The sequence below is a fragment of the Acomys minous genome (genome assembly GCF_964271855.1).
Source record: "Acomys minous genome assembly, chromosome: 16".
Taxonomy (NCBI): domain Eukaryota; kingdom Metazoa; phylum Chordata; class Mammalia; order Rodentia; family Muridae; genus Acomys; species Acomys minous.
In genome coordinates this window covers 64,296,694-64,312,241 of record NC_140498.1, presented here as the reverse complement: position 1 = coordinate 64,312,241, position 15,548 = coordinate 64,296,694, and the positions used below count along the sequence as shown (strand labels likewise).

Below are 15,548 nucleotides of genomic sequence, written 5' to 3'. Positions count from 1 at the left end.
GTCTGTGGGCACATGCTAGCGTCTCCCTGGACCACCTGTAGTCAGGGCAGAGACTCGCTCTCTGCTCCCCAATCTAGCAAGACAGCTGTTGTTAGAACCAGGGCATCTTTACCCTGTCCCTGGGGAGGAAAGATCTTGTCCCACAATGGCAGGAACTGCTGGCCTTGTGGCCAGTAGGTCCTGTAGCGCCCTGAGCCTGGCATCAGTGGGCCTTGCGCTGACATTGGCGTTGTGTGTGTTGCTCTCAGATTCTGGACAGCAGCAGCCCAGTTCAGTGGGTAACCAGTCCCATTCTGCATCAGATCCAGGGCCCATAAGAGCAACAGCGCCCATGTGGCGCTGCAGCCGAATCATGCACATGCAGCGGGAGCTTCACCCCACCCTCCTGTCTTCCCTGGAAGGCATCGTCGACCAGATGGTCTGGTTCAGAGAGAACTGGCATGAAGAGGTAGGTGAGCCTGCTGCTGTCGCTGCTGCCACCTCCCCGCAGAGGAGGATGGTACCGGAAGTGTCTGCAGGCATGCTGTGTTCAGACGGGGGTGTCTGGTCAGCCCAGCTGTTCACAGTTGAGTGTAACCATGGACCAGGTGAACAGATGTTCTCTGGACAGCAGTACAGCTTCAAGTCACTGAAGGATGAGGATGAGGCTGTTGAAGCTCAGTAGGCAGAGTGGTTGCCTGGGATATCCAGAGCCCTGGACTTCATCCCAGCACCGTGTAAGCCATGGGGGTCTGGTCCTGCCATCCTGGAACTCAGGAGAAAGGGCAGGAAGATCAGGAGTTCAAGGCCAGCCTGGGCTGCGTGTGATATTGCGAAGGAAATGGAGTTAAGGCAGCCTGCAGTTCACACCTCTGTGGCCTCAGTTACAGTTTGGCTGCTGGTGGCTCCTGTGTGACGGAAGGGCTGTGGTTGTGGTATAGGTTGCTACTTTCAGCCTATTTTCAACTCCGCTATCTCCTTAAGGGCAGTCACTTCCGCTGGGGATAAAACACAGCACGCTTTCCTGCCCAGTAGTGTATCTTACTGTGCTCTGGGCCGGCTCCCTGTTGCTGTGGGAGTCTGTAGGTAACGCTGGGTGCTGGTAAAGGCGGAAGTGACCTGTGGTGAGTGGGCCCAGCGTGGCACGGGCTCCCTCACTGCTCTCTGGCTGATGGTCTTCGTCCCTTCCGCCAGGTGCTCAGGCAACTCCAGCAGGGCCTTGCAAAATGTTACTCTGTCGCCTTTGAAAAGAGCGGTGCCGTATCGGACGCCAAGATCACCCCTCACACTCTTAACTTCGTTAAGAAGCTAGTGAGCACTTTCGGAGTAGGCCTGGAGAACGTGTCCAATGTCTCAACCATGTTCTCCAGCGCAGCCTCCGAGTCTCTGGCCCGCCGTGCACAAGCCACAGCCCAGGACCCCGTCTTCCAGAAGCTGAAGGGCCAGTTCACCACAGGTGAGCCTTGCACTGGGCATGTGCCTGTTAGACTTTCTTAAAACATAAACTCGGGCCAGATGTGGTGGTGTGTGCACCTTTGATCCCAGCACTCAGGAGTTCCAGGACAGCTTGGCCTATATAACAAGTCCCAGGACACCCAGCGCTGCATGGTGAGACCCTGTCTCAGTACTCAATCATAAGGAAGCCGTGACTACCAGCAGTCTGACTTCATGTCTTATTTTCCACTGAAGGGCTGGAGTTTAGCCTTCAGAAACGGGATAGAAAAGGATAGGTCTTTTAAGCCAAACCCTTGCCTTTTCTCTCTTGGTTTTAGGGGAAAGCTATAAGTTGAGGTGAAAGGTTTGTTTCTTTGGTTTGTTTTTCGAGACAAGGTTTCTCTGTGTAGCCTTGACTGTCCTGGACTGACTTTGTAGATCAGGCTGGCCTCGAACTCACATCGATCCGCCTGCCTCTGCCTCCCAAGTGCTGGGATTAAAGGTGTGCGCCACCACTGCTCGGCGAGGTGGAGGGTTTTAAAGGTTAAGGTGCGGTCCAGCGTGGTGGCGCACACCTGTAATCTCAACACTCGGGAGGCAGAAGCAGGTGGATCACTGTGAGTTCCAGGACAGCCAGGGCTGTGACACAGAGAACCTTGTCTTGAAAAACTAGAGTGGTGGGGGGGAACAGATTAAAATGCAGAGTTCAAAGCAACAGATGGGGTGCAAACTTGCCAAGTAGGAGGTGGGATGACGGGGACTATTTCCATTACTTGTCTGTGGTTCAAGTGAAGACATTTTCTTTCCTAGGAAAGCCTCCCTAGCTCACATGTATGTGTGTTTACATGACACACTGCCCCCCATACTGTTCAGAGCAACTTGCCCCAAACAGATTTCTTCAGCCATCTGAATCAACTGTAGGCATGGAAACAAGATTTGCCTCAGCTTCTCAAAATTAAGTGAACCATTTTTGCTTACAGTTTTTGTGATTGTGTAAAACCATCCTTTATTCACTGGTACCACAGGGGACATGTGGTGCATCACCCTGTTTCTCTCAAGCTGGCTAAGTCTTCAGCCACTAAGCCACACCTGCACCCAAAAATTTCAGTAATTTTTCAAGCCTTACTGCCCTTAAAGAGTGCTACTAAAACTGTGTGTTGTGTCTGTATGGTAGATTCCTGTTAATTATGCAGCCTCCTGTGACTCCACCTGACGTACAGAATGTGACCCTGTCACCTCACAGGTGGTCTGGAAACCCCTGGGCTCCTGCTTGTGAAAATAAAGTGCTTGAGGGTAACATGATCTGCCTCTGCCTGCGGCTTCCACATGGTAGCCTATGTTAGGTCACACCTGGGGACGCGCATGCATGTTGGCAACCCCTGCACTCTGTGTGGTGTATTCACACACACAGACATCACACACCCACAGAGATGTACATAATAAGAAAAGAAAAAGAATTTGGGTTCTGCCCTCTGTTTCTTTTAAGACTCTTGCCTCTGAAGTCTGCAGTGCCATTGCCCTAATAAAGAGGGAAGTGTGTGAGATCAGCACTTTACCATCATACTTTTGTTTCATTTATCAATTTAATGTCTTTACAGCCTGATCCCAGCCCCTTCCCTTCTCTCCTCCCAGTCCCACCCTCCTGCTCCCCTCCCTCACCCCTCCCCCACCCCACCCCCTTCCTTTTTCCCAGAGAAGAGACAGACTCCCAAAGGGTATCAGTCAACCTACCCAGGTACCTCAAGTCACAGCAGGACTAAGCGTGTCCTCCCTCACTGTGGCTTGGCAAGGCATCCCAGCTAGGGGGAAGGGAGCCAGCCATTACATTTTTCTTAAAGATACTGAGGACCAGCCTACTTTTATCTGAAGGCTTGGTGTCTTTATCTAAAACGTCAGATCCTTCCATCAAATGTAGTCTGAAATAGAACCAGACATGGGCCGAAGTGCTTGGATCTCAATGTAAAAGCTACAAAAATCAAAAACTCAAAAAAAAAAAAAAAAAAGTTAAAATCACAAGGTTTCCTCAGATCACAGCCAAAGTTGAACGAGAACAGTCTGACCAGCTGCTGACCTGCTCCCACAGGCCGCTTGTGACGGGCCTGGGTGTGTGATGAGCTTGTCTCCACCAGCAGCCCTAAAGAGAAGGGAGGGCACTCGGCCTTTTCACGTAGCAAGGTGTGCGTGACTATTCACTGCTGGTCCACAAACTAAAAACCGCCGGGTTCCCTTCAGGAGGAGGAGTATAGAATAATCCTGACTCAACAGTGGAAGGGAGCACACCTGAGCTGGGAGGAGCCTCAGAGCCCGTGCTAGTGGTGCCAGGACTGGATCCAGGACTTGAGTGAGCTACTGCCGAGCCGCATCCCCAGCCTCTTTTATCTGAGCAATGACAGGGCGTAAAGTGCAACTCAGTGTGTGTGCGCCCCTCAGTCATCGTGTAAAGGCCAGTAGTAAACCAGAGCGATGTCATCAAAAGAAAGCCTGAAACAGACTGCTTACGTTGCAGTGGAGGTCGTGCCGGGGCTGCTGGCTGGGACAGCCAAAGGCCTGGAGCTCTGTCTCCCTCTCCCTCTCCCTCTCCGCCCTGTTCCTGGATGGCACTTCCTTCGTGCTCAACTCTAACCAACCCAGCTTATGCGATACTTAGCCCCTGCAGCTGGTTCTAATTGTGTTTATTTTATTCCACAGATTTTGACTTCAGTGTCCCAGGATCCATGAAGCTTCATAATCTGATTTCTAAATTGAAAAAGTGGATCAAAATCCTTGAGGCTAAAACCAAGCAGCTTCCCAAATTCTTCCTCATTGAAGAAAAGTGTCGGTTCCTGAGCAACTTCTCAGCTCAGACGGCTGAAGTGGAGATCCCTGGGGAGTTTTTGATGCCTAAGCCGACGCATTACTACATCAAGATCGCTCGGTGAGCACACGGGGCTGGGGGTGGGGCCCAGCACACAGAGGGGCTTCAGGCTGGCTGTGGGCTGCTGCCTTGCTGGGTCCTTGGCATGGGGTGTACAGTTGCGTTGTTGGTTTCTTCCAGGACCTGAGCTGACTGTAGGGTTAATGTCCTGAGAAAAGGCCAGGTTTACTTGTAGAAACCTTTTCTGAATCACCATAGAACTTGGTAAACTGAATGTGTTTATTAACTCTTAACATGCAATATTAAAAGCATAACTAGACCCAGGTGTGGTAGTGCACATCTGCAAGTCCTCAACTCAGGATGCTAAGGCAGGAACATGGTTCTGAGTTAGAGCCACTCTGGGTTCCACAGCAAGTACTAGGCCGGGCAGGTCTGGTTAAAACTCTATCTAGAACACCAGAAAAAGGGCCAGCGAATGGCTCAGTAAGTAACGAGGACTGCCACCAAGTCCGATGATCCAAGTTCGATACCTGGAATCCACTCTGACTGACATAAACACACCATGTATGCAAAATGAAAATAGAAATGTAATTGGGGAAAAGTCAAGATAAGTAACTAAAAGCAAAAGCAGAGTTGGCAGCTGTAGCGTTGCCTGGTGTTGGGTCCCCCTTGAGATGTGAGCAGCACTCGGGAGAAGCCGCCTCCAGCAACCAACGTGCACCTGGTTTCTTATTTCTGACTTGGCTCTGCCTTTCCACACACCCACACCTGCTCCTCCCTGTCTTCCACCAGTCCTAGATTACTGTAGCATCTCTGGGTGGCCATTGAGCCACCCAGCCTGCGTGTCTGTGACAGTTCTCGACTTTGTCTTCCCCACGGAAGGGTCTGCTTCATGCTCTCCTTGTTGCCCTGTAGCTTTATGCCCCGCGTGGAGATTGTGCAGAAGCATAACACAGCTGCCCGGAGGCTGTACATCCGCGGACACAATGGCAAGATCTACCCGTACCTCGTCATGAATGACGCCTGCCTCACCGAGTCACGGCGGGAGGAGCGTGTGCTGCAGCTGCTCCGCCTGCTGAACCCTTGCCTGGAGAAGCGGAAGGAGACCACCAAGAGGCACTTGTTCTTCACAGGTACGAGGGCCACACCTCGGGGACAGGGCAGCTCAGGCCACCTTCTCGTGGGAAGCTTGAAGGAGCAGCAGCCTGCATGCCCTGTCCCGCTGGCCTCTCACTGTGGAGTTAGAGCGCACACTCAGGCCCCACTCTCCTGTGACCAGCTCTGCACAGTCTGGTTTGGGTGCTGTAGCCCTGTGTGGCGTTGCTTTTAATCTCAGAGCTAACCCGCGAGCAGCAAGTGATGCCGTCAGCTAGTACTGAGTGCAGTCGCTCCACACCTGGGTTGCTGGCATTTTGGTGTGTGATCTCTAAAGCTGGGAGCTCCTGCAATGCCTGTGCTCAAATCCTATATGGAACAAGCCGTGACAGTAACGGTGTAACCAGCCCTCCCCACCCAACCCAACTTTTCTTTTTTCTTTTGAGATAGTCTCTTTTGCCTGGAACTCACTATGGAGACAAGACTGGCCTCAAACTCAGAGATCAGCCTTCCTACCTCCCAGGTGCTATGATTAAAGGCACCCCCACCCCCCCACCCCTCCTTGCCTAGCTTAACCTAGAACATTTTGATGAGAGACGTCTGGCATTTAACTTTTAATATCTCAAAATCAGTAGATTTGGGAGCTGGAGAAGCCCTCATGCTGCTATTGCAAGAGTTCGGTTTCCAGCACCCACATTGCTGCCTGTCACTCCAGTTGCAAGGATATGGCTCCCTCTTCGGCCTCCGTGGGCGGCTGCACTCACATGCACACACACATGCACTATATACAGAAAATTAAAAATAAAAATAAAGGACTAGGGAAATGGCTCAGCGTTTAAGAGTGCTGGTTGCTCTTACAGAGGACTGGGTTTTGTTTCCCAGCTATCCCATGGTGCCTCACAACCATTTGTAGCACTCTGCTGGTCTCTGTGTGTACCCGGGCATTCCCACAGTGCACATACGTACATCTAGGCAAAGCATACTCGCATTAGAAGTAAATCTTTTTAAAAGTTAAAAAGTGAATGCCTAGATAAAAGTGACTCTTTAGGTTTTGGGAGGTGTTTTGTTCGTTAAATATTTTTTAGGTTGTTTTGAGATAGGGGCTTACGATGAAGCCTTGGCTATTCTGAAACTCACAGTGTGGGCCAAGGTGGCCTTGAACTCAAGAGATCTTTTGAAAGAATTAAAAAAGGCATCTGAAGAAATTTGTCATGTGTCAGCAAGCTGTGTGCACTGTGACATGTATGTGCCATGATTTGTGCTAAATTCCCATCACTGGGCTAGTGGTTAGTAATAGTCCAACTTGGTATCTTGGAATCATGGGAATTTCTCATGGATGGAAGCCAGAGCAGCTGTGGTTTAGCTGCAGTCTGTCTCCTCAGCTTACTCTGTCATTAGAAAACACAGGCAGCTGTGATGCACCCCTTAGCACTACCCCATGCTTAGGACTCAGCAGCCGGAACAGGGTGCACCAGGTTTTGCAGCCAAGGAAGTCAGTCTTGGCTCCCTCCCACTGATTTCAGCAGAATCTCTTTATTCCTTAAAATGGCATCTTAATTATTACCCTGTTTTATCAATGACCTGCCCCCACGGGGGTTAAGAACCCAAAGTCAAGTGACTCTGACAGCTGTCATCACAGACAGCTGTGGTGCAGAGGTGGCAGATGGCACACACCTGCCTGCTGGGTGGCTCTTAGCTGGAGCTCAGGAGTTTGCCCATGACAAATGCCATCTCAAAATACACACTGCTCAAGAAGCCACCCCTCAAGGAGGTAGTAGTCATGGGAACAGAGCAGTGGAACTTGTGTCCTGCATGGAGTCCATCCCTGACCGTCAGGTTACAGAGGAGTGTCAGTTACCTGACTATGCTAAGAGGGAGCTGGCCCTTCTAGTTGCAAGGAGACAAATGTGACAGGTGCCTTAGGCCAGAGCTGGGGTCCAGCTAGGGAAGGCCTCCGAGGAGTGAGTGTGGGTAGAGTCCCTGCTGACAGATGCCTGGGGCCCCCAGGGAGGATGTACCCTCCATCTGGTGCTGCCGGCCTCTGCTGGGTAAATGAGGCGTGTGGCCTGGGCTCTCCCAGCCTTGTCTGGTACATAGTTAACTGTGCTCTGGGCTGGTGGCGGGAAGGGGAGGCTGAGCGCTAACCTGCTCACTCTCCCTCACCCCTGCTCACTGTCCCTCACTTTCCTCCTTCTCTTCCTCAGTTCCGCGGGTTGTGGCCGTGTCCCCGCAGATGCGCCTTGTGGAAGACAACCCGTCTTCGCTTTCCCTCGTGGAGATCTACAAGCAGCGCTGTGCCAAGAAAGGCATCGAGCACGACAACCCCATCTCCCGTTACTACGACAGGCTGGCCACAGTGCAGGCACGGGGGACGCAGGCCAGCCACCAGGTACCAGGCAGGAGGCCGGCCGCTGCCCAGGGCCTCCACCCATTCTGCTTGGTTGCGGAGGTCACTTCTCACCAGATGGCCGAGGTCAGATGGCTGGTGGCCGTCTGCTGCAGGGGGTTTGTGGTGAGGTTCCTGACCTCAGAGAGTCCGTTGTCCCCATCCTGCGCTTACAGAAAAGCTCAGAAATTAGACTGTGAACACCAATGGATGGCATGCTCACCTGGCAGCCAGTGATTGGGTAACACACCTCTAGACCCCGTGGGTTGAAACCTTGGGGACCCAGCTGTTTGGGTTGCCTGGGGCAGGAGCACTAAGTGGGCCACAGGAGTCCCAGACAGCTTGTGCTCCCTAGGTGACAGAGGGCCCTCTCCTTATTTGCAGATTCCTGCCCTTGGCTGGGAAGATTTTGTCCAGGGTGGTGTGGAGCGGCAAGAGGCAGCTGTTTTGGCCCCTCCCCAGGTGCCACGGGGTCCTTCTGTGCATTACCAGGAGAGGCCACGGGGTGGAAGCCATGACCTCCCCTGTATTGCCCGGGGCTCATTGTAGTTTCTCTGGGTCCTGCAGCTTTGAGTTTTATTTAAGCTAGGGTCCTGGCTGCAGGGCCTGAGGCAGCTCCTGCTCTTCAGGCACGGGGAGTGAACCCCTGCTTCCTCACAGGCTTCTGGACAGAACTGGGGCCTCCTTTGAGAATTGGATTTGTTATAGCACAGGTCACGACTTGGTCACTCTGTGTCCCCTTGGCAGACATGACGTATCCATTCTTGTCTGACAGAGGAAGCCATAGCTACAGCTGTGTGCTCCACCAGTGACCCAAGGAGTAGTGGTGTCCCGCTTACAAGCACTGCCTGAGTAGGGACACAAGCCCACTGCGTGACTCCCAGCCCCTCAGGCTCCTCTCTGCACTTGGGTGGTTTGTGTTGACTGATTCAGTTCTGTGTTTTTAATAACACTTTTTGCTGAGAGATAGAATTCACATAGATAGAAGGCACCGAGTGTGTGTAGCTGACTCCCCCTGTAGGGCCATCACCGATCACTCCCCGTCTCGCTGCAGTCCCAGTCCCAGCCCCAGGTGGACCGCAGGTCTTTCTGTCTTTGCATTTGCCTGTTCTTGGCACGGCATGAAGGAAATTAGACTTTGGTGTCTGCATTCTCACTGCGATGGTTTCTAAGCCACTCTGTTGGCCTGTGTCAGCACTCTGTTCCTTATTCATTGTCACGTTGTTTTCTAGGGGATGAACACAGTGTTGTTGGTTTGTCTGTTGATGGGCTTCTTGTCATGTAGTGAGAGCTCCTGTGGACATTGTCACACTTGTCTGTGTGAATATGTGTTCATTTCTTCCTGTCTTTACACCTGGGTGTAGAATTCCTGGGTTGATTGGTGACTCCATGTTTAAAATTTTAGTGAGCTATATTTTAGGTGCCTACAGTGTGTGTCCTAATTCCTCTCTGTCCTTCCCAACACTTACTGCCTGCTTTTTTTTTACCGCCCCCCCCCCTTCTTTTTACTGCAGCCACCTGGAAGGCATGAAGGGCTAGTCCTGGCTTCATCGCTGTAGTTGCTCCCTGGGGATGACAAGAGCGTTTTCTGTGTTGCTGGCTATTTGTCTTTTTTCCTTGCAAGATACCTGTTCAAATTCTCTGTTGGACAGTTTGTCTTTTTTTAAATATCCATTCTTACGTATATGGGTGTTTGGCCTGAATGCACGTGTGTGTGTGTGTGTGTGTGTCTGTCTGTCTGTCTGTCTGTCTGTCCTCTGCACGCCTGGTGCCTGTGAAGGTCAGAAGGGGGCAGTGGACCTCCTGGAACTGGGGTCACATAAGCTTGCTGGCAGCCCAACCCAGGTCCTCTGCGAGAGTGCCCTACTGTCGAGCCATCTCCCCCAGCTCCTGACTTGTCTTTTTATAGTGATTTCTAGACATTCTTACATGGCGTAGTGACTTTTCTGGGCTCACTTTGTGAAGTCTGTTCTTCTGTCACATGTAGCCATTGATATCAATTCCGTTTGGTCGTCAGTAGATGGTGTGACAAGATAGATCTGTGTGTGTGCATGCGAGTGTGCATGCCTGCACGTGTACTGGCGGTACCGGGGATTGAGCCGAGGGCCTCACCTATGGTGGGCAAGCACTCTACCACTAAACTACCAGCCCAGCTCTTGCTTTGACAGCTTTTCTTTGATGTCTGAACCGACACGCCTCGTGTCTGTTGTGACGGTGTCTGGGGACATGCGGCATCATGAGCCGGTGGTCCGTAGCTTTGCCTTTGCCCTCACTTCTGCTGTGGCAGAGCTTCAGGGGCACATCCACTCAAGCACACTCGGCCTTCTAGGTTCTGGAATGTGCTGAAGACCCCCATCTTCTGTACCCGCTGTTCTGTTTGGCCCGGCTCCTGAGGGCTCCAGCTGCTGGTGTGGTCTCCGGCTCCTGCAGTGTTAAATACAGACAGACCTTGTCAGTGGGATGTTCTGTAGGATGCTGGGGGGGGTGGGGGAGCAGCTCCAGGGTTGCGGGTTAGTAGTCCTGGCTACTGTGGCGGCAGAAAGACACAGGAAGTTGCCACCAAGCTCGCTGCTCTTGCCAGGACTTAGCCTGCTGTTGGCCTTCTCCAGTTGGGCTAAAGCTGTCTCTAAGTTCCTGAGATTTGGTGACTTACAGGACAGAACTGAGTTCATACAAATGTCTGTTCCGCTCTTTTTTTTTTGGTTAGCTCTTGGGTTTATGACATTTGTCTGTACGTGATCTAAAGAGGATATTGCTACCCAGCTAGCCTTTGTCCCTTTCGTTAGCTGGCTCTCGCGTTTGGCGGTCGTGAGGTGAAAGTAGTTTGTGTATTGCCCTTGAGAGGCGTGTTCTGCACAGCAGTCGCTTCCATTCAGACAGTTGCACTGGCGGTGGGTACAGGAAGCGCTGAGGGGAGTGCGGTGTGCCGTGTTCAGGCAATGCGAGAGCTTTCCACCTGCTGGGACATAATGGGCAAAGAGTCACACAGTGGTGTGTTCCAGGTCCTCCGAGACATTCTCAAAGAGGTCCAGGGCAACATGGTGCCCCGGAGCATGCTGAAGGAGTGGGCCCTGCACACGTTCCCCAACGCTACCGACTACTGGACCTTCCGGAAGATGTTCACCATCCAGTTGGCGCTCATCGGCTTTGCGGAGTTCGTCCTGCATCTCAATAGGCTCAACCCTGAGATGTTACAGATTGCTCAGGTAACTTGCTGTCATCAGCCAGACACTGCTCTCATGCCTCTGTCCTGCTGATGTGGACCTTAAAAAGTGTCTCCCTCTGAAATGTAGGACACAGGCAAGCTGAATGTTGCTTACTTCCGATTTGACATAAATGATGCGACTGGGGACTTGGATGCCAACCGTCCAGTCCCTTTCCGCCTCACACCCAACATATCTGAGTTCCTGACCACCATTGGTGTCTCTGGCCCGCTGACCGCCTCCATGATCGCTGTTGCACGGTGCTTTGCCCAGCCAAACTTCAAGGTGGGTCCAGACATCTTCTCGGTGGTGCTGGAGGCCTGTGAACCAGGAAGGAGCTGATAGGATGGAGTGTTTGGAGAAGGGTTGGAGTGCTCATTGCCTAAAAATGCAGGAAGGAGGCCACTTTGCCAGAAGCAGACTACAGCCCTTGGTCTGCTGCTTGCTGCTTCCCTATAGCCACTTCCAGCTCCTGTCTTACACATCTTCCTCACAGGAAAGGCAGAAGTATGTTCTGGCTCACTGCCTCCCTTCCACAGGGCTGGAGTGAGGCCCAAGCAGACACAGACACCTAGGGAAAATGCAAGGCACTGGTAGTACCAATGGTTGCTGCTATAGATAAGGAAGGAGTTTTGAGGCCCTTGTTTAAAAAAAAAAATGATGGTGGAAGCTAGAGAAAGGACTCAGGGGTTAAGGGCACTCGTTCCTTTTGCTGAGGACCCCGGTTCAATTCCCAACACCCACATGCTGGCTCATGACCATCTGTAACTCCAGTTCTAGAGAATCCAATGCCCTTTTCTGACTTACGCGGGTACCAGGCACACATGTCATACACATAAATGTTGCAGGCAAAAATATTCCTATGCATAAAATAAAATTAGTTTAAATATTTTAAAAATAAATAATTAACAAGTAGGCAAATAACAAGGGATGTTCAGAGATAAAGTGCCCGTGTGGAGCAGATGCTGGGAGCAGCAAGAGAAAAGTTGGTTCCTAAGGGTGTGAAGTAGCTAGGATTTTTGTTTTGATTGACAGCCTTGAGTTATGTCCAACTCGGTTTTGAGTGCTCATGAATGCCGTTATTCATGGGTATAAAATGATACTTAGGGTCTTTTTCTCCCTAGGGGGTCATTTAGAGGACAGTTTGTCTTTCTGTGCATGCACCTAAAACAATCCAGACCAGAGCAGCCCAGTGTCCCTAATTTCCCAGGAGCTGTTTACCACAAAATGGGAGTTACAAAGGGTCACTAGGGAGCTATAGGTAAATGATGCAATGGCCTTGTTCAGAGAGGTTGTGTGTGCAACTCAAGCCAAGAGGTGACGGATTTACCTGTCCTCTGCTTGCCTGCCTCACCAACATGCCATCAGCACCTTGGCCAGCGCAGGGCTTTCTGCTCTGAACACAGACCGTGGCAGGACACAACATTCAAGTCTGCCAGTTTTGGTGTCCTCCCCGGTGCCCAGGACACTGACTACATTTCAATGGATTCTCATCAGATTGTCCCAGCATTATGTGAGAGAACAGGTGCTTTGTTCAGTCCCTAGGTGGCAGCCTGGCGTTGGCCACTCATGTTAGATGGGTCACCCCTGGTGGGACACAAGCCATCTCCTCATCTCCTTTGCACAGGTGGATGGCATTCTGAAAACTGTGCTCCGGGACGAGATCATTGCTTGGCACAAAAAGACCCAGGAAGACACTTCGTCGCCGCTGTCGGCCGCCGGGCAGCCTGAGAACATGGACAGCCAGCAGCTGGTCTCCTTGGTTCAGAAAGCTGTCACTGCCATCATGACCCGCCTGCACAACCTGGCCCAGTTCGATGGTGGGGAAAGCAAGGTGAACACCCTAGTGGCCGCTGCCAATAGCCTGGACAACCTATGTCGCATGGACCCTGCCTGGCACCCATGGCTGTGACCTCAGCTGTCACCCAACCCGGAATGTGAAATGTGCCTCTCAGCCTCTGAGCCCCTGGCTGTTGAGACCTCTCTCTGCCTTGTTGCCCACTTTATTTAGTTTCTTTCCCAGTAGTTTGTGTGTGAAAGAGTGTGAGATTAGTCCCAGAGGGGGCCCTGCACACAAGGGTGGCCAGGCCATTAGAGATGGCAGAGCCGAGCTAAGTAGCTTCTGAGATGCTTTTTAACCTAAGGGCTCCCAGGCTGGGGTTACCGCTTGTGGTACTCCTGCCTCAGTGTGAAGGGCAGACTGAGAATGCCCCCCCACGTCCCCTAGCTCCCAGAAACCATACCTCAGAGCAGCTGTGCTCTGTGCAGAGACCTTCGGCGGGGTCCAGGAAAGAAATCCACAGTGTTAGAGAAACAGGAATCAGGAACCAGACAGACAGGCGTTCTTCTCTGAGCACAGGTTTTCACACTCTCCATCACTGCTTTGGAAATCTCGCTAAGTCTGACAGTGCGGCTCAGTGAGCCCGCGTTGCCCGCAGGGGGAAGCTGCCCTGGGCCTCATCAGATTCCGTTTCAGCTGGGCGGAAACAGAACTGTGGAGGCCAGCAGGCCAACCTTGTACTTTTTACTGCTGGCTTGTCGGATATCTTTTAGAAATTTACTATCATTGTACCAGGAAAAAAAAAAGACAAAATCATTTTGTTTTTCCTTCCTAATTTTAAAAGAAAGCAGTGAAAGTTTGTCCCTTTTAGTCTCTGTTATGTTGACATTTTTATAAATCTGAGCATTGAGAACGTTCTAGCTAAATTTGTACAGTGTGATTTTTTTTTTTTTAGAATAAATATTTTATAAAAGTATTTGCTGTTCCCTATTTTTGTGTTAGCATTGGTTTCTCTGTGGTGTCTCCTCTACCCCAGCATCTGCTGGCCCCTCCTAGACACCTTGGGGCGTGGATACTAGATGATGGGGTGGTGCTGCCTGTGGGGACACCGTGTCCCTGGTCACAGGTGGGTGGGGTCTTGGCTCCAACAGTCAGAAGCTAACCAGTGTGTTTAAAGGCAGTGACAGGACTACCAGTCCTGACTTTGGCAGTGTCCCTGGACTGCCCATCTTCATCCTACTGCCTCTAACCATGTATGGGGAACCCTGTCGCTTCTCCTTTATCTGTCCCATCTCAACCCTGGCCAGATTTCCATTTGGGGAAAACAGTGTGAATCAAAGTACAGATGGACGCGAGATAGTCCTAAGCATGTGGCTATGACATCAGCGGGGCACAGGATGTGTGTAGCTGCCGCTTGAACCCAGGCTCCACCCAAACCTAACAGAGTTAGTCTTCACAGGTGCCAACTTTCTACAAGGACTCTGCACAGCTGTGTATGACACATGGCATGGATCGCCACAACCCTTTGTTGGCCCTGGACTCTCTGCCTTCCCTTTGTCCCCAGCTTGCATAGACCCGTTTCCTGAGGCTAAGCTTACCCTAGTCTGAGAAGTCAAGTGTGAGAGTTGCAGCCTCCTGGCTCCTTCCTAAGAGGAAACTAGCTGTACATCCCAGCATATGGCTGGAACATGACCTGGCTACAAGCTCCCTTGTGGCTGGTTAGCACCAGTAGCCTTGCTGGTGTCTTTGTCTACCCCCAGTCCTTGGACTGTACGGGCCCTCAGTCGATAGGGATGGCTCTACACGTTACAGAAAGTGACCTGCCTGCTGAAAAGAGGGTGAGGAGCCTCCCAAGGTCCCAGAGCCAAGCCAGCTCAGTGCCATCCTGCTAAGCTGCACCCTGGATTACGGACTGGCTGAGGGGCTGGACGGAGTCCATCTCATGGACCTATCAGCTGGCGCCTCTGGCTATCTGTCTTAGTGTCCTGAGAATTGCTCCCTCTGTGAGAAAAATGTCTTGGATGCTGGAATGGCGGGAGTTGATGGCTGATGGTGACATGGAAGTCATCGTTGTCACACAAGGTCGAGCAGGGAAGCAAAGGAAAGTTGATTCTCTCTGCAAGCCAGTCTGGAGTCAGCACTACCTGGGGAAGAGGCCTGAGGCTCCCTTCCAGGCTCAGCCATGACACCCCTCTGGAACTGCCTCCGCTTTCTGCTAGCAACCAACCTCATTGCAGTGGCCAGGACAAGAAGGAGGCTTCCCCAGTGAAAGACTGGGAAAGATTAGGGCCCCAGGAGGCTGTGGTGACATGAGCCGAGATGTTCTGAGCCCCCTGTGGTAGTGATGTCTGCTGCTGTGCTCAAGGCTGCCTAGTCAGAAGGTAGGCACTTATCTACAGAGGGCACATTTATAGATAATTACCATTTTGAGGTAAGTTAAAATCCTTAGTCTTGTGTCTATGCATGCGTGTATGCGTGTGTGTGTGTGTGTGTGTGTGTGTGTGTGTGTGTGTGTGTTGTGTGTGTGTGTGTGTGTGAAGAATTCTGTTCTTAGCCGGGCGGTGGTGGCACACACCTTAAATCCCAGCACTCATGAGGCAGAGGCAGGTGGAGCTCTGTGAGTTCGAGGCCAGGCTGGTCTATAAATTAGCAAGTCTAGGACAGCCAAGGCTACACAGAGAAACCCTGTCTGGAAAAGAGAAAAAGAAAAAACAAAAACAAACCCAAAACAAACAAGCAAACTATTCTTTTAAAAGACAGGGTCCTGTATAGCCCAGGCTAGTCTCTCATGGCTGCCTCCACCTCCCTCATGCATGT

The 15,548-nt window shown here is 51.6% G+C and overlaps 1 protein-coding gene across 14 annotated transcripts in view; it reads left to right on the top strand.

Moving 5' to 3' along the window:
• Nucleotides 1–13,707, top strand: part of TRRAP (transformation/transcription domain associated protein) — a 103,430-nt gene extending 89,723 nt beyond the window's left edge. For 10 of the 14 annotated variants that reach the window (XM_084762499.1, XM_084762494.1, XM_084762492.1 and 7 more), the window contains exons 64-72: nt 249–448; nt 1,174–1,435; nt 4,102–4,327; nt 5,183–5,400; nt 7,567–7,751; nt 8,133–8,210; nt 10,751–10,954; nt 11,042–11,236; nt 12,579–13,707. In XM_084762499.1, coding sequence (XP_084618625.1) covers nt 249–448; nt 1,174–1,435; nt 4,102–4,327; nt 5,183–5,400; nt 7,567–7,751; nt 8,133–8,210; nt 10,751–10,954; nt 11,042–11,236; nt 12,579–12,863 — 1,853 coding nt within the window. In that variant the 3' untranslated portion in view covers nt 12,864–13,707. The remainder of the gene's footprint in view (nt 1–248; nt 449–1,173; nt 1,436–4,101; nt 4,328–5,182; nt 5,401–7,566; nt 7,752–8,132; nt 8,211–10,750; nt 10,955–11,041; nt 11,237–12,578) is intronic. The other 4 variants (XM_084762496.1, XM_084762495.1, XM_084762493.1 and 1 more) reach the window with 1 other exon arrangement.
• Nucleotides 13,708–15,548: the final 1,841 nt, after the last annotated feature.